The 18249-nt window shown below is 46.7% G+C and overlaps 1 protein-coding gene across 1 annotated transcript in view; it reads left to right on the top strand.

The window, feature by feature from the left end:
• The window catches only part of RabX5 (RAS oncogene family member RabX5), a 58432-nt gene that overhangs the window by 10298 nt on the left and 29885 nt on the right, over positions 1 to 18249 (top strand). Inside the window, exons 2-3 of the mRNA XM_084597418.1 lie at positions 6697 to 6788; positions 11642 to 11707. Of these exons, the coding sequence (XP_084453544.1) occupies positions 6697 to 6788; positions 11642 to 11707 (158 nt within the window). The remainder of the gene's footprint in view (positions 1 to 6696; positions 6789 to 11641; positions 11708 to 18249) is intronic.

Here is an 18249-nt window from a genome sequence, read left to right as displayed (position 1 = left end):
AAGAGTTTGGCAGCATTATGGACAGTATATACGGCACACATCTCGTGTTTGGGAGCTGTCACGAACGGGTTACTATATTTCGCAGTGCCTGGTTTAGCACTCCTTTCTATTTGATCTGCCTCCATGCTCTTTCTTAGCGTTCCCTGTGGCTTCAGTACCTTTCGGATATGTCTTGCAACGCAGGTGAGCACGCGCTACAGTTTGCACAGTTTGATCAGCAGTACAAGTACGCAACTGATTTGAGCGCTGTTACAGGCAGCTGATTCAAGGCAAAACAACCAACTTTAAAAACTGCGCAAAGCGATCACATCGCACCGAGGAGTTTCAAAGAAAATTAATCAACGCTTGAGCGGGCGCTTTTAAACGTTAGTCAAACCCAAAACAAGTATAGAAGTCCACTTGTATAAAAACGTTGGTCAGCACACTGAGGCCACCCCTCAAGCGTTGATTGGTTTCCTTTGAATTTGCATATCTGATTCTAGACTGAACCCTCAAAAAGGAACTTCCAATAATACTTTGGCAACCGCGTGTATGCAAAAGGCAGGTGCGCATTAAATATGCCTGTGGCCTGACGATGTTGACGAGGGCGGTTTCGCATTCCCCATGAATTTGAGCAGGGAAAACGGAGAGACGCCTCAGCAAAAGATCCGACTACTGTTGCCAGAATAAGGAGGGAGCATTGTGTAGATCTGATCTGGAGCTCCGAGGTCAATGTTACCACGCCGTTGCTCAAGTCATCACTGCGCCTGGGTTACACGCATAGGATTACACGCTTTGTCGGCGGTGCGTCGGCGCAGCCCACGCCTGCAACGACGATGCGTCACACTCGGCCGTCTCTGCGCCCCGCTAAATGCACACGCGCCATCTGCACGCTCTCGGGCTGATTGCATCGGGCATTATTTACGACCTCAGCACTGCTTCAACCTGCGCCCGCAGCGGGAGAGCCTTCGGTGACATCAAACATGCCAGTCGGGAACAATGCGTTACTCATGCCCTTTACATTTGTCATGAGTTTACTTTGTGTCTCATTTTCGTTACCTCTCTTGTAGCTTTCATCGCACACGCCACACTGCATTTATATTATTGATCCATATAAGTAATCCTACGCAAGTTAAAAAGGACGAAAATATGTAATGGGATTATGGTGGAAATGAAAAGATCTTGAATCGGTTGGTTGGATTGTGGGGTTTAACGTCCCAAAGCAACTCAGGCTATGAGAGACGCCGTAGTGGAGGACTCCGGAAATTTTGACCACCTGGCGTTCTTTAACGTGCACTTACATGGCACAGCACACGAGCGCCTTGCTTTTCGCGTCCACCGAAAAGCGTCCGCCGAGGCGATCCCGCGTCCTTGTGCGTATAGTAGTCGAGCGCCGTAACCACTGCGCCACCCCGGTGGAAATCTTGAATCGTATTGCACAGATCGAGCACTACAATATCCAAGAAGAAAATATATATAATTTGGATGTCACTGAAAATCGCATAAAAACGACTGAAGAGGCCTCTTTCAGCGAAATGCTGTAATTGTCACTGTAGTAACCCTCGTGACTGCATCTCGGAATAAATGTCATTAATTTTCGCAAGTCTACAGTGTTCTCTATTATTTGAAGATTACTCGCCCGGATTTATGGTATCTTGCACTCTTATGGTATTTTGCACAGCACAGCAAAAATCACATTCATTCATTCATACGGATGATCTGAGGCCTAGAAGGGAACCCGAGATGAAGTCTAGCAGGGCACTAAGCTTGCGCTTGGCATCGGTACTGGGGGCTGTCCAGTCTTCGTAAGTGTGATGGTGGTGAGCAGATGTGTAGCGGGCGCGGAGGCTCGCCGTGCCAGGATAGGTCCAGATCAAGTGCTGCAGGTCAACGGAGTCAGCAGTGTGGTTGGGGCAGCCGATCCTGGTTCGGCACCATCGACTTGGGAAGCGACAGGAAAAAGAAAATTGAAAAGTGCAGTGTTCTTTTTAATACAAATTGACGGTGGTTTTTCACGTGGCTACGCCAAATACAAATTAGATGCGCTAGCATTTCGGGCTTGACTTCTGCTTCGTTTTCGGGTCGCACACACGTATTGTCAGATACAGTCGTTAATCTACCAGATTATAGGAAAACCAGCCAATATGTACTGATTGAAATTCCGCATCAAACCAGCCGCAGAACGTGCCTATTTGGCCCATAGGAGTCGCATATCCTATTCGGAATCCCAGGGTGCCGGAGTGCCATCGTGTGCTCTACTATCTCAAAGGAGCTGCCTGAGTTGGAGCTGCTGCGTGACGCAACTTGACGGCCAATCAGAGCCGCTCGTGATAATTGTCAACTAGCTTGCGCCAGTATAATGCCCATCATTTTCGCTCGAAACGCCGACAAATTCGACGCCGAATTGTCTGCAAAACACGATCTCTAACGACATCTAGTTAAAGGCCTTGTTACGGGAACCCAGCTTTGCCTTTTATTAACGGGCCGAGACGAAGGCGACTGAGCGAGGAGACATTCAGGCTTCGAGCGCAGAAAAAAAAAAAAAAAGATATATCTTCATGGTGGCTAATTTCGATTAGGCCTGGACACGCGTAGGTAAAACTACCAAACGGAATGTTCACAAACTCCAACTCGAACGTTCTCGTCGCCGAAGCACTGGCTGTAAACCGTATGGTGTGATCGGCAATTCGGCGCCGTCGTTGTTGCGTTTGAATGTTTACGTAGAAGCAATGCACCGACATTCTCCGCAAAGTGTTTTACGGCGAGTCTTCTTGGCGTCTTCCGAATCTTCTTGCTTCCTTTGAGCGGCTTCTTCTTTTCCTATCCTTTCTCTCTCTTCCAGTATTCCTTTTAGCATCTTCCCAATCTTCTTGAACCATTCGATCTCCTTCTTCTTTCTCTCCTTCCCCTTCTCTTTTCCCTACTACGTCTTTTCTTCCGTGGCTCGGAGCAACTAGTTGCCATGGCTATGGCGCATGCGCTGTAGCGACTAGCGACGCTTACCCGAAATGGGCCGGTGACTAGCCCAGTATAGCTTTCGCTACAAAAATAACTTTGCAGATTACACAGAGCGACGTTTTTTGGCTGCGCCACGCATATTGCCGAGTTGTTCCTGTCGTTGGCGCTTCTTGATATTGATGCTATTAAGAGGAAGGCGAAGATTAGCGACCGAAACGAATGCATTTCGTCCTTAATGCATGGAAAAGGTCGTTTTCACAACAAGTTCGTTGCGTTATGCGCGTTGGCTGGGAACTAACGCAGATATATAGCCCTTCACATTTCTTCTCTTTAGCGTTGTGAAGCTATATCGCCTTCTTCGGGAGCAGCTGAATAACGTATAGTGCTAGCATGAGATCCGAGGGACTCTCCTGGTCTTTTTAACGCGATAATAGGCTTGAAAGCCCCATTTATGAGAAAATTCGTTGCTGCTGACGTGAGGGAGAAATCATGGGCATGTACTCGTGGCAGGTGAGGTGGCCAGATACCGATTGGCCGGCAGTTTATGTGACGCCCCGAGGCCACTTGATACAACATGACAGGAGCTATCAACTGTGGTAACTCATTTGAGATGGGAGGCCAGATGAGTATCCAACTGGGGACCCTGGTATCCCAACCAACCGCGCTATTTCAAGGCTACGGCTAACAGCTCGGTTGGAGAGGAGCTTTGTGTCTATGTCAGGTGCATTCTTCACATTATGCGGTGGCTTATGACTGCATACAGATGAGGTATATGATATATTAGACGCATTTTTTAAGGAGTCAGTGATTAAGTTATACTAGCGATGTACACGTGCCAGAATGAAGATCCGCGAAGGAAGCCGTAGCAGTGAGCCATTAACGCTTACGCGCCATACCCTGAAATGTTCACGTACAGGGTCATGAACCATGAGTCCAATATTGGAAAATGTCGACAATTTCCTGGCCCAATTTAGGGCAGGGCATTGCCAACATAGCGGAAATATTGGGCAATCGTTTGTGTTGCCTGAGTGGAGTTTACGTATGCACCTAACTTTGAGTGCACGACCATATGATGAATACTTTTGCTTCATCATGCTTCACAGAATGCTATTTTCACTTGAACATTGTTGTGCAAGTTGCAAGTCATAACTCTCTAAGCTTTTTAATCGGGAGCTGCAAGTTGGTTTCCTTAATTTTTTTATTGAATGAGACTGATAACCAGCTCACGCTTTATCAACAAAGCTTTGCTACATGGCTCTCACGGTTCATTATCAAAATCTGAGACAGGCAGAGGGCTACCCCGACTTACGATGGGATGAGTTTGCGAAACGTGTAGAGAGGTCGTGGTTGGCACAGATGAGGCGTGCATGCAGGAAATGTACTTTGCCTCATCAAGATCCTATTCTCTATATCTTACGATCTATGAAAATGTCTTCATAATCTCTATATTCTCGTAATACCGCAATTCTCCCCGTGCATTAGGGCCTTCTGGCTCACTTCTGAGGATCCGAGGAGAAAATGGTAGTCCAGCCGTCCTGACTTCTGCCTATATTAAGGTTTTAGAGGCGGTACTGCAGCAACATCCCGCAGCCCTGTCTTCGCACATATTACGTCCTAGCAGCCACAGCGCGACCTGATATATCATGGCCAGTTTAACTAAGCACCTGGAATTGGATGCCATCATACGATGACGCCGCATTCATTAAAGAAGTACTGGCAAATTAATAGTGCCACGCCAAGGGTAGAAAAATAAATCGCATTTGGGCGCCTAACATCTGCCTCTGTTCAGTTTGTAAATTATCAATACGTGTTACGGCTTTCGGTCATAATATATGCGCTTTCATGAACTCTGCACCCCATTGGAAACGGCGAACGATGTAGCTTTCTAAAGCTCATTACGCGTCACTAAATAACGAGTGTGCTGGGTCTCGAGTTATGTGGGAATCATAGGTTATGAGAGAGCTCTGCTTAATGTCGAGGCAAGCAAATAGAGTAAATATACCCTTTGAACATATACCCTTTAAGCTTGAAGATAGGTGGCAGCACATTCGGAATAACTCAGTAAATGACAAAATTCAGGTGTAATGCCTGTGTTGGGAGAGTGGGAATTATGTACTCGCCACGGAAGTTTTAATGAATTAATTTTATTTCGTCGTCGCATAGGGCACGCACACACATCTTACGCATAACTTCATACTGACAGGACAGGACACTATACGATGCATGCGATGATGACCTTAACGTAAACAATGTCTTATATATGCTCGTGTAGAAACATCCATACGCAAAAACAGCATTTTACACAGTTTACAGCGAATGTATTCTTTTATTCATCCTGCCTTGGTTGTAGGCTAGAATGCTAGTGTACACGTGTCCTGTATCATCAGTGTTTGAAAATAAGCGCATATCTTAAAGAAACTATAGATACGAATAATCAACATTTATGAATTATTAATTGCAATTATAAACAATTGTAAATCACAATTACGAAATTAACTGACCTGAGCCAATATCACAAACTGCAGCTGGCAGCACTTCTCGAAAATGAATAGCAGTATTTGTATGGCGGGAAAAGTTAGAAGGCCAAGGCAAGGGCTTGAATGACCGCGCAGCGAGCAAGGAAAAGTAAGATGACGGTTACAAAGTTTAGACTTTAAGGGAGCGATGTGGGATGTCACTTTGTTCGAAATTAACAAGAGTTGGGCGTGGGCAAGACACGTAATCCGAATACAAAATAACGGTTGGTCGCCAAGGGCAGCCACTGGATTCCAAAAGAAGGCAAGCCTATTAGAGGAGGTGGCAGATAGTGTGAAGGGCTGCCGGGGTAAAAACGATTTCGGTGCCAAGGTGCCGTAGATCGATGTTATTGGAGAAATATGAAAGAGGGCTTTGTTCTCTAGTATAAGGATGATGATTCTCTGACCGTGTTCTCAATTACTTCCACACGACTCCTACTGAAAGATAGTAGGAAAAAAAAACGGCGAAAGCGCCGATTACTATCTTTGCGGCGACATCGAGTATTTTGGTGTCCGCGAAAAAACGAAGAGAAAAAAAAAAAACAAAAAGGCTCATTTGCGTCGCCAGGAAGAGCTTTAACGACGCGCAGAGCGGAGACCGGTTGGCCGTAGCAGAAGCTTCTTTTCTTCTGTTAACGTGGTCGGAGGTTTGCGATGATTATAAACCTGATGCAGGCTGCCCACACTACTCGAGCGTTTCTCGCAGCGACCTATCATTTACGGGGCTTCCGCATAGTGCGTGTTGGATTGCCGTCGCGGCCTTGCTCTCCGCTGAAGGGAAACTGCGCAACATTGGCGCCAAGACTCTTCTTCGCCGACGGAGGACGACTCTTTTCTTTGGCGCAGGCTGCAACTGCACGTGCGACAGCTCGATTGCATGCGGCTGCCTTTGAAAGCCTTTTTTGGCCTTTCTTTGATCCATTAAAATAGGGCGCTCGAGTGTGAACGCAGTTGCAGTTTAGCTGACTTAACCTTACCGAAAGCAATTAATTGCCACCACGTCTTGAAACCACCCACGCTGGTCGGTAAGTGGTTAGTTCTTGATTTGACGTCATACTTGACGTCGCACCTGACGTTCCGCGAAACTGACGTCTAGAGTTTTGGAGAAGGCCAGTGAAGCGTCCTTTCAGTTTAAGCCGTATTTTTGATGGCTACCGCTCCCATTTCCTTCTTTCTGCCCTCTCTCCCACTGGTGCCCGGATTTCCGGACTGAACTGTTGCTTTCGGGTCGGTCACCGCGCAGGCCTACTCGTACCTGGACACGCCGTATCCGGAGACCGACTTCCCGCCGGACATACGCGATGCCTGCCTCAGGAGGAGCTCCGTCGGCGCAGAGTGAGTCGACATCTCGCTTGCATCATTCATTGCCACTTTGAACGTGCACTGGTTAAAATGGCACGCCATTTTTCCCTTTTAGTAAAGATGTATTGGCTGTCTCTTACGAGCTGTGCTAATGCTTTCTCAACATCAAAATTTCCATTTATTGCTTCGTTTTTCATAATGTGTTTTGTTGGCGTCATCGCAGGGGGCTTGTAAAATAAGCCACTGATGTCGACACCCGTGTTACGTAGTTGTATTACGTCTATACGCTATAAAAGCAGAGTTTTCTGTTAAATTTGACACCGTATTAAAGCCGGATGAAGCACCGACACAAAGACAAATCGGGTTATTCCTCAGTGTCCCTTAATTCAGAGCCCTGGTATAGCGCGGCTTGAGTTGTTAGCCATGTCGCAGGGTGAGCTTTGAACGGCAGTCACGCTATGATACATGAGCGTAAAAAGCAAACAAAGCGTTCTAACCACCACACCCGCTTTACTGGCTAGCTTCTCTAAGGCTCCTCTTGAAACGGAGGGTCAGTGCGCGACTTTCATGTTAATCTCAGGATGTTAATCTCAGGAAGCAAAGCGCACAAGGAAGAGAGAGAGAGAGAGAGAGCATTGTTATGAATGCAGAAAGGAAAAGGTTCACGAGTGCACGAAGCGAAGTGGTCGTGGGTTAGCAGATATTAATTCTACCCTCTTCGTCGAATACCAACTATTGCGGCCGGCGCAGCTGTACTACACGAACGGTGAAAACTATAGCAAAGCTGGTAGTGATATGCTTTCGTCGTGGGTGACATTTTTCACACCAACGGAAAAGAGTGTCCTCGATAGGAGGCATTGTAATTCTGCCCTTCTCCTCTAGCATTCTTGTAGCGATTCTGCACGCGTTTCCAGTGCTGTTTTTTTGTACGGCTTTATTCGGGCCTTACTTGTATTCCGTGTGAGCGCAAGATTGATTATAATTTGCGCTATAATGCTTCGAAGTAGCTTCTACATACAGGCTATACTTCCACGGTAATCACGGGGGCCCAAAAGCCTCCTGTACGCTGTGTGGCACTTTCTGATCTTGCTTCACACGCGCGCGTGGGCGCACACAAAAAGTTATATTTTGCCCTAAGGTAAAGTGTACAGTTATTGGAAGCTCCCATCAAAGTCAAGGTGCGTGGGCGGCAACCCTGCGGCGCTGATTTTGGAAAAGGGGCCTCTCATGTTTTCCTCAAAAGAACGCCTGGCGTTCACGCATCACTACATTGCTGCGACCGGCACTTGACCCCGTCACGGGCAGTGCTTTACAAATAAATCATCATCATCATTATCAGCCTGACTATGCCCACTGCAGGGCAAATGCCTCTCCCATATTTCTCCACTTAACCCACTCCTGTGCTAGCTGCATCCACTTCAGCCCTCCGAACTTCTTAGTCTCATCCACCCATCTAGCTTTCTGCCGCCCCCTGCTACGCTTTCCTTCCCTTGGAATCCAGGTTGTTACCCTAAGCGACCATCGGTTATCTTCTCTTCGCACTACATGTCCTGCCCATGTCCATTTCTTCTTCTTAATTTCCACGACTAGAATGTCGGTAACTTGAGTTATTTCTCTGACTCACTCTGCACGCTTCCTATCTCTTAATGTCACCCCTACCATTTTTCGTTCCATAGTCCTCTGGGTTGTCCTCAACTTAAGTAGAACCCTTTTGGTTAGCCTCCACGTTTCAGCCCCATAGGTCAGTACAGGTAAGATGCAACTGGGGTATACTTTCCTCTTGAGCGATACCGGTAAGCTGCTAGTCATAATCTCCGAGTGCTTGGCAAATGCGCTCCATCCCAATCTTATTCTCTTTATTGGTTCGGATCTGCGGTTACTACCTGCCCTAAGTAGACACATTCGCCTACTACTTCCAGTACTTCGCTGCCTAACGTAAACTGCTGTTCCTTCCCTAGGCTGTTGAACATTACCTTAGTCTGCTGTTGAGCATTATACCCCGGTCAGACGAGCAAGTTTAGTGTCACTTTCAACGAGTGCACTCGCCTTTAGTGTCATTCGCATCGTGCCACACGATGAACTTTAATGACACTCGCTGCCGAACACACTCAGCGCAGAGTGAGTTTGGGGAACTCACTACACTTTGTCCGGCAGGCGAGTGTGTAGTCTGGACAGCAGGACACTTCATATTACTCATACATTTTTTGAGAATTACAATGTTTTGAAATGTTTATCGTAATTTTATGAGCGTTTCTATTATTAGGCAAGGGATTTAAGCTGTCACCAACTAAAAACAATGCGTACACTTGAACAGCTACCCTCGCTCTAAGTGCTTGCGCTAAGAGAAAGGTGTTCGTCTGCTGCTGCACCTCGATGGTATGCGGTATCTCAAGCTGCATCAGCGAAGTTGGAGTTATTTGTAACCCAATCTCTAGAACGTCGTCACTTGACACGGCAGCATTTCGCTCAAGCGCCGGCCGAAGACAGCACCGCTTTTGCTCCCGCAAGCCACCAGCTCCATGCTAGCACCTTTACGGCGCATCCGGCCCCGCTGTCACCGGCGTAAGAAAAGTGTGCGAGAATTAGTTTTTCCCGTAAATAATAATCCCTGGAGTAAAGCAATGTCAGAAATTAATCTTTGTTGGGGATCGTTGACCCGTACCGAGTCGCTAGCAGGAGTAATAGCTGCGATACAAGCAAATTTCTGTTCACTACTTCAGAGCCATCGTCGCCGGCGGCGCGGCGCAGCTCACCCTTGTAGTACACGTATACGCTAGCTACGCTCCTAAGGAGTCGTCGATTTGAATTGCACGTTTCTATCATTATTCTCATTTCTCTCAAGGCAGCGCCACAAGTGAGCCATATATCCGATTAAGCTGGCCATACGAAAACGCCGCCCACTGATACTTCGATGCGAAACAAACTATAGGCCTAGCGACGACCACGGAGGAGCGCACGGCCATGCGCTACCTGCCCCGCGCGCTCTGCCGTTCACGGGCGCTCACGGGCGGCATACAGCGGAAAGCTAGTAGCATCCGGTGCTGTGAACGCTGCGAACTTCTCGCCTACTTTCGTGATGCTGCGGAAACTGGACATTTTTCGACACTGTGTTACAACTACACGCCAAGCAAACGCTGTGAAGACGAGACGATGCTGCCGTGCGTGGGAGCTGCGCAGCTGGACATTTTAGGCTGCATATAGAAGCGCCGTCGGAGATGATTTCGTGTGAAAAATGCACGCTACTCTGAATTGTACAACTCGTGCACTTTTCGCGCTCGAACACCGGTGACTCCGTTCCATACCTAGGCGCTATCGGTTAACGATGCAAATCAAAGTCGCAAAGCTACGTTCACGATAACCGCAGTTAGTAGCGCAACTATATATAATAAACGAGGTCGGTTTTGCTTGTAAACAGCAGTAACCATGCATGTTAGCGAAAAGTGCGTGTGACATCGCGATGTTTTTTTTTTTTTTTTTTGTGTGAAAACCATGTACTGAAATGCACAAATAAACTGAATATTAGTTAAGGTAATTGTGCTTGCAATAAAATTGAATTTTAAGGTATTTTTGTGAAAACTAATTTCCACATAGGGCTGCAGCATCCGCATCGGCACTGCCGTCATTTGAAAATGACACTTGATTTTGCCGTGTGACAGCGAGCACCGAAAGTGTCACTCTTCCTATGTAAGTGCACTTCGTGAAAGTGTCACTAAACTTGCCCGTCTGACTGGGGTATTACTTTCAAATAAAAGCCCGATCATTTTGCTGGTGGCCTATTCTCCCAATTAAAAATTGAATATTACTTGCTTTGCTCCATCAATCTATTGTCAGACTAGCCTGCATAATAAAAACAAAAAAATATTTCCCGGATTAGTTTCTTTATAGGCAGGAAATAAATAAGGAAAGCTTTAGATTTGCGTTGGTTTTACAAGTGTGTTACGCCATAGTACTGCCGTGCACAGCGGTGAGTATCATAAGATTTTAGTCGGTTTGTTGGCGTCAGATTCTTACTTCGGCTCACATGATAGGGAGCATGTGAAGTACGAGACGCACGTGAATTCTGTCGTTGTCCGGGATCCGACGAAAGCCAAGTGCGAGCTGTCGTTTTAGCGCTTTTTAACGTTAGCCTATGCTTCAGTTCCCCAAGGTCGGAAGAGCGACCGCCAAGCTGTACGACATAGATTGGTTTGGTATGTGCAATGGGGTGTTTGCGATGTAATGTTCACCCCAAAAAAACAAACGAACAAAATAAAATAAAGATCATAAAGGTGACCGAACTCGGATATTTTACATCAGTGTCACGCGGCAAGGCCGCTTCAGCGATCACGTCTTCATTTCAGAATTCCACCGCGCTCGCATCGTCAGTGACAAGGAAGGAGCAAATAAACTAAGGAAAAAAAGAACGCCACAAAGATTAAACAAACTCGGAGCCGCGATTGTGATGCGTCATTGAAGGAAAAGCCGCTCTCTGCGGGTCAATGTCACTGGGCGCGGAGGCAACGACTCCCTCCCTGGCCACGTTAATGACCCGACCGGCCCACATGCTGCTCGTGCTGAATGCAGGCTCTCGAAACGGTAAAAACAACAAAATAAAATAAATACCGAAAGCAAGCTGCAAAGAAGAGACCGGCGTTTCCGTTGTTATGGCGGCCCTCGCGGGGCCCCGCGGGCATTAATAGCATGCGCGCCAACGCGTGATCGTGAAGGAAAGCGTTTTTTCCCCTCTTTCCGTTTCTCGGAACAAAGTGGTCTGTCTGTCTCACTAAGATTGTACGCTTGTTCTGAGGCGGTATTTCCAAACTTTGCTTACATGCGTGAGGCGTTTTGTTCGTTCTAATGTGGTTATTTATTGCCCCTTTTTTCTCACCGCATGTTCCCCGGTGCAGCGTCCGCGCAGCAAAGGTGGTGGTGGTCGGCGACGTTTCCGTCGGAAAGACCTGCCTCATCACGAAGTGAGTGCGTTCGCCACTGCATTCGTCCGCAGTGACGACAAGCGGATGGCACGGACGGTTATACTTAGTGAGGCATGCTGGGGAGACTGATCGCTGTTGCACGCAACGAGGGGATTACCCGCGCACGCGCAGAATGTTTCAGTCGGGGGTAGTGCGCGGTGAAAGTTTAGACGTGTTCTACGAAGTACAACCATTTTAGTGAAACACTGAGGGGCTGCAGCAGAGCGGATGCAACTCATCTGTACTAGGCGCTGTGCTTTCCGTTCCTGGATGACCACAAGGAGGTGAGTACCTAATCTGAACATAATACCATGCTTAGAAGAGGTCATAGATATGTATTGATGGCGTGCAGGCCTGACGTCACGGGCACCTTGATGAAGCAGCGGACACAGCACATCACGCTGTTTGACTTGGCGAAGGTAGTGGCTAGGAAACAATTGCAGGGTTATGGATGAGCATCTTCTGTGAATCATAGCAGTCTGTCTCCATAATATCTTCGTAAGCAGGACATGCGGAGACAACTGCACGCGGGGACCCTCCCCAACGCAAACTAGTAATGAAAATTCATAAGTAAGGATATAAATCTCTTCGGCCGCTTTTGTAGCAAGAATGTGCAAGGTCTTTAAGCCTCCCTCAGAACTCTTGCCTGATCCCCGTAAAGAAGCTTGTGACAAGATAAGGTCCGGCGGTGACCCGGACTTTCAGTTCGAGGCCGTCGAACGGGCCTACATCGCCAAAGGTCTCCACGACTGGCTGTACTCTAGCTGTGAATTACCTCGATTATCCATCCCTATTGCGAATAAAGTTTTATTAGGCTCATCGTCTTCGTAAGCCACCTGTGATGTATTTCTCCCAAGCCTCATTTTTAGGGGAATGTTTTCTTGTGTTCCTGTCATTGCGTGGTTTGAAATGGACGGAGATAAACTGACATGGAAAGTACGACCACGGTTCTGTAGCTGCTTCGGGGCCTCTCAGAATGAGCACGTCATCATGACCACATTGGTTGCTAAGGGCAACTGCAGTCTCTTCTATGTGGCGCCAACTTATGGGACGCGAAGTTGGCGCATTGAAATTCATAAATGTTTATCGCTTCAGAACAGCTATGTTGTACGTACTACCGAATAAAAATTTACTATTTGAAAATTTTCAGTTTTTGCTATTCAGCCAGAAATGTGGAATTACTGATAAGCACAAGACTGATGAGCGTACGGCAGACTGGAACATCCTGCATCATGCGACACAGTGAACATGAACAATGAGGTTCTGTTTATATATATATAAGACGGATGGTGGCAGAGTACCCCTGGAACTGGGTGTGATGGCTATCACAAGTCTCGGGCAATACTGACTGAATGTCTAAACGTTTTTTTTTTTTTTTGACACCAATAACTGTATAATAGAATATTAACACTTGATTTAACGTAAATGTTGTAAGTATTTTTGAGATGTAAATAGCTTGATTCCTGAAAAACCGTTTCCCTGTTTCTTTTCCCTGCTTTTAAAACCACCAGCTCTCCGAGAAAAAGGTCCGCTTGCAGCCTTGAACCGCTGCTTCACGAACGGCCTGCCCCAGTGCGGCATTCGCTATTATGCTTAGTAGCGCTTCCTCATCTCTACACTTTGTTCTGCCAAAGTCGTTTACCTCGCCTTTCTCTCATGGCTCATTTGAGCACTGTATATGTGCTTTTCTGTTTAACTTTTATGCTCTCACTTCTTTTCTTTCCCACATCAGTCACACGTGTTCTCTCACTCTCGACTCAGTGTAATTTTGCAAGCCTCTTAAAGGTAAAAGAAGTTGTGATTAAGAATTAGATATTCCTAACCCCGTTCCGGAAATTGACGCTTGCATGGATGCTTATGGGCCCAGAGCATAACCCAGCCAGGCAACCATAACATTGTACAAAATGGTGTATTCTGTGGTGCTCAAGCGCTGTTATGTTTTCTCGAAGTCCCTTTTTTTAACGTTTGTGAAAAGGTTTCAGTCAAAGTTTCGATAGCTTTGCCGTATATGCTAATACATATTTCTACAATGCATGCAACTAGGTTTTAGTGATTATTTGACGGGACAGGAAAGTGCTGCGCCTAATGTTCAGAGTCAGAAAAAGAGACGAGTGCCTTCGGGAGTACATGCGACTTGATATGATCATCCGCCTGACTACACAAACCGCAGGGCAAAGACCTCTCTCATATCCCTGCAATAAACTTATCTTGTACCAGTGGCCTCCATTTGATCCCTTCAAACTTCCTAATTTCATCCGTCCGCCTAACTGCCTGCCGCCACCTGCTAAGCTTTTCTTTTCGAGGAGTTCAATTTGTTACCCTTAGCGCCCATTGGTTATCTTACCTTCAAGTTACATCTCCTGCCCATGCTCATTTCTTCTTGACTTTAATACAACGCCAATAATATTTGATTGGTTGTGATCATATTCTTATACAATGAATGCTTATACATAGCATTCATTGATTACGAAAAAGCATTTGACTCAGTTGAAACCTCGGCGGTGATGCAGGCATTGCAAAATCAGGGCGTAGACGAGCCGTACGTGAAAGTGCTGGAAGATATATATTGTGGCTGCACAGCAACCATAGTTCTGCATAAAGAAACAAAATTCTCATAAAGAAAGGTGTTAGGCAAGGAGACACAATCTCCCCAGTACTATTCACAGCTTGTTTAGGGGAAGTATTCAGAGACTTGGAATGGGAGCAGTTAGGGATAAGGGTAGATGGAGAATACCTCAGTAATATGCGATTTGCTGATGACATTGCCTTGCTAAGCAACTCGGGAGATGAACTACAAATAATGATTGATGACCTAGACAAGAAAAGTAGAAAGGTAGGATGGAAAATCAGTATGCAGAAGACTAAGGTAATGTTCAACAGCCTCGGGAAGGAACAGCAGTTTACATTAGGTAGCGAAGTACTGGAAGTAGTAGGCGAATATGTCTACTTAGGATAGGTAGTAACCGCAGATCCGGACCATGAAAAGGAAATAACAAGAAGAATAAGATTGGGATGGAGCGCATTTGGCAAGCACTCGCAGATTATGTCTAGCAGCTTACCGGTATCGCTAAAGAGGAAAGTATATAACAATTGCATCTTACCTGTACTCACCTATGGCGCTGAAACGTGGAGGCTAACCAAGAGAGTTCTACTTAAGTTGAGGACAACCCAGTGGGCTATGGAACGAAAAATGGTAGGGGTGACATTAAGAGATAGGAAGCGTGCAGAGTGAGTCAGAGAAATAACTCAAGTTACCGACATTCTAGTAGTGGAAATTAAGAAGAAGAAATGGACATGGGCAGGACATGTAGTGCGAAGAGAGGATAACCGATGGTGGCTTAGGGTAACAAACTGGATTCCAACGGAAGGAAAGCGTAGCAGGGGGCGGCAGAAAGTTAGGTGGGCGGATGAGATTAAGAAGTTCGCAGGGGTCAAGTGGATGCAGCTAGCACAGAACCGGGTTAAGTGGAGAAATATGGAAGAGGCCTTCGCCCTGCAGTGGGTATAGTCAGGCTGATGATGATGATGATGATCATATTCTACCGAAACCTCATCGCGGTGTGCGGTGGATAAGATGCCCGATTACTCTGCCGGAGTACCCGGGTTCGAACCCGAATGCCGACGGCTGCGTTTCGATGGAACCGAGACAGAGTAGCGCCCGTGTGCTGTGTGATGCCAGTGCACGCTGAAGAACCGCGAGTGGTCGAAACTTCAGGAGTTCTACACTACGGCGCCTCTCATAGCCTGAGTCGCTTTGGGACGTTAAACCCTACCAACCCAACCAAACCAAACGAAATCTTATTCTACTGAAAATCAAGTGGAAGTGGGCGTAACTAGGACATATAGTGCAAATGAAAAATAACCCATGGTAGTTGAAGATCAATTCGCATGACCACCCTGGTGCACTCCAGACTATGCGTCACGTGACGTCACTCTTCCATTCCGCGATAATTGCGTTTGTCATTCGGTGTTGCTCGAAACAGTTGCGTCGAAAACACAACGTAGCGTCCAGAAACTGAAAGCCAGAGAAAGAGAAGCCGAAAGCATGGCTTCACTTTGAACTCGCGCTGTTTTTCACCTCGCATTTTGCTGCGGGCTTTCAAGGTCATTTCTTTAGGGTCACTCATCCCGTTTATCACTGTGTGCACACCTTCCTTTAATGAAATTCTGGAGACAGAGCAGAAATATATTGATCTATTCAAGAGAGGAGGCACGTGCAATATCGCAGGGACAAAGTTCTTAAAAGCATTGGCATTGGCTGAGCGCGTGGATGAATACTCAAATGGCGTACGTTCTAGAGTGGTGATGCTGGAAAAGGTGTGTAACAGGTAAAATCGAAAGTACCAGCGGCGGAAAACAAACCCAGAATGACTGAAGGTTCTTTTTGTTTCATTGCAGGTTGGCACACAAGTAGTTGTGAAGTAGTTAGAATAATGCTGATTTCACGTATGAATGGATTCAATGACTTCTGATCGGATTAAATGACCTGTATCCGAAGTAGTATGCGTATTCTAATTTGGGCCTTATTTGAGCTTTGTAAAGATGGAGTTTTACGAGCACAATGGCAGCTTTGAAATGGCGTGAAGGATAGCAAGTATGCTGTTAGCGTTATTAGATACGATGTCATAATATATTTTTTGCAAATGATTATTTCGTATGCTAATGTCAGTGTGTTCATACAAAGAACAATTCCGAAGGCAGATAGTGGGATTGTCAAATAAACAGAAAGAGACTTCCATGTTACTGCCCTTGTGATGTTAAAGGAACCATGAAACATATTCTACGAAAAGTACAGAATACGCGTACGAGCGTTTTATCGGTTCTCGCTGCAACGCAAAAAGGTTCACTAACACCGAAGGTATCAGCGATTAAGAACGACGCTCACCCTCTCTCCCCTCAACTCAGCGCTTCACTGGACAAGACTATGAAATAAAGAGAACATATAGTCGTGGGTGCTTTACGGCGCTCCGTTCCGTGCACGCTGTTTGGGAGCATCTAATGAATGGGCGTACCAAGAAAGCCCAGGTGAAGCAAGCGGGAAAAGGGCGCGAGGGGAGCTCTTGCTCTAAATTCACGTTGCCCTGATCGGTTTCGCGAGGCCGCCATGAGCACATTTTCGAAATTATTTGCAAATTATGTGCTAAACGCGGAGCTTTTAATTCCGACTCGAATATTGACAAGAACAATTCTACGGATTCACTTAATTCGAATATTATCATGAAGACCGTTTCAGGGCAACCAACCTGGTAACCATTAAGCCAATTGCAACGCGAGGAAAATATTGAGCTAAGGTCATCTTGAAGAGCAGTACTTTTCCGGGGGCCGGAAATAACACAGTAAAGCACACAGTAATGCATCAGTGCATTGTGAAATGCACCAGCGCCGCCCGCGGACAGCCATTTACCACTCGAAAAATGTGCCTACTTTCCGCACTGAGCGTATTCCCGCATTCATTGCATTGGTTGTTGTCCAAGGATGTTCGATCGATGGCCGCGACGTCTCGGGTATAGGACGAATGTGCCAACTTCCGGGAAGTTTGCAGGCGCCAGCCGCGCTGCTTCCGTGACCGCGGAGTGATCACACATTGTATTAATTTGTGCAGGTATGCAACGCTTGGCTGCGCTGATTGCTTGCTGCAGCTTTAGGTCATCGCGCATGCACTGTCCCACGTGACACATCCTTGTTCCTGGCCTCATTTTTATTGCAAGTACCCGAGTCGGCCTTCGTTTCGTTCCTTACACCATCGCTTGGGAAAGCAGCGTACAGGGGAAGGTCGCTGTTTCAATGCGGGATTTACACTCATCCGAATGCGGCAGACAAGTGCCGAGAGAGTGGATGCAGGTCTCTCAGCTGAAGCCATGTACCGCTTGAATATGCCTACAGTGATCCCCTCCTAAGTGGCCATTTAGAGTATTCAGAGTTATACTACTCTCTCTGCAACTCGCGAGGTCATTCACTTGCGCGTTTGATCTTGAGCCGGGACCCGTAGTAGTGCAAGGCTCCGGAAATGTCGACCACCTGGGGTTCTAACTTCTACTGACCACGTGACTAGGCGGGGAATTTAACAGCTGCTTCGCCGGCGCTTGGTTGCTTATAGTCTTGCCACAGGTGAGGTCCGTGCTGGTCAGAGTGCGTCAACGCTTCGGTGCAGGTGTCAAGCTGATGAGTAGCGATGGTTAACAGAGCTTACACTTGGACAACTAGGTTTGATTGGGATAAACCTGCGATTTTTTTACGCGAAGCGTATACTCCTCGTTCAGTCTAAAAGCCGTTGGCGTCGTCAGCGCCGCTTGTCAGAAACATTCGTGCTCGAGTATTTCGATTGGGCGACATTTTTATGACGTCACAACCATATGACCTCGAGCGGGAACTTGAAACACCCCACATTCAAAATGAAGCTATGTAACGAATTGGGCAAGGGTCCAAGCGTGTTAGAGGAACATCTAGGGAGTGCATTTGGATGCGTGTTAGTCATTATGATGTGTGTGAGACGTGCAGTGATGGTTCAGTAATAATTATGTTAAAATTGAAATATTTCAAAC

Source organism: Amblyomma maculatum, chromosome 3 (genome assembly GCF_055883805.1).
Source record: "Amblyomma maculatum isolate TAMU_Amacu chromosome 3, ASM5588380v1, whole genome shotgun sequence".
Classification (NCBI taxonomy): domain Eukaryota; kingdom Metazoa; phylum Arthropoda; class Arachnida; order Ixodida; family Ixodidae; genus Amblyomma; species Amblyomma maculatum.
This window is presented reverse-complemented; position numbering and strand designations above follow the sequence as displayed.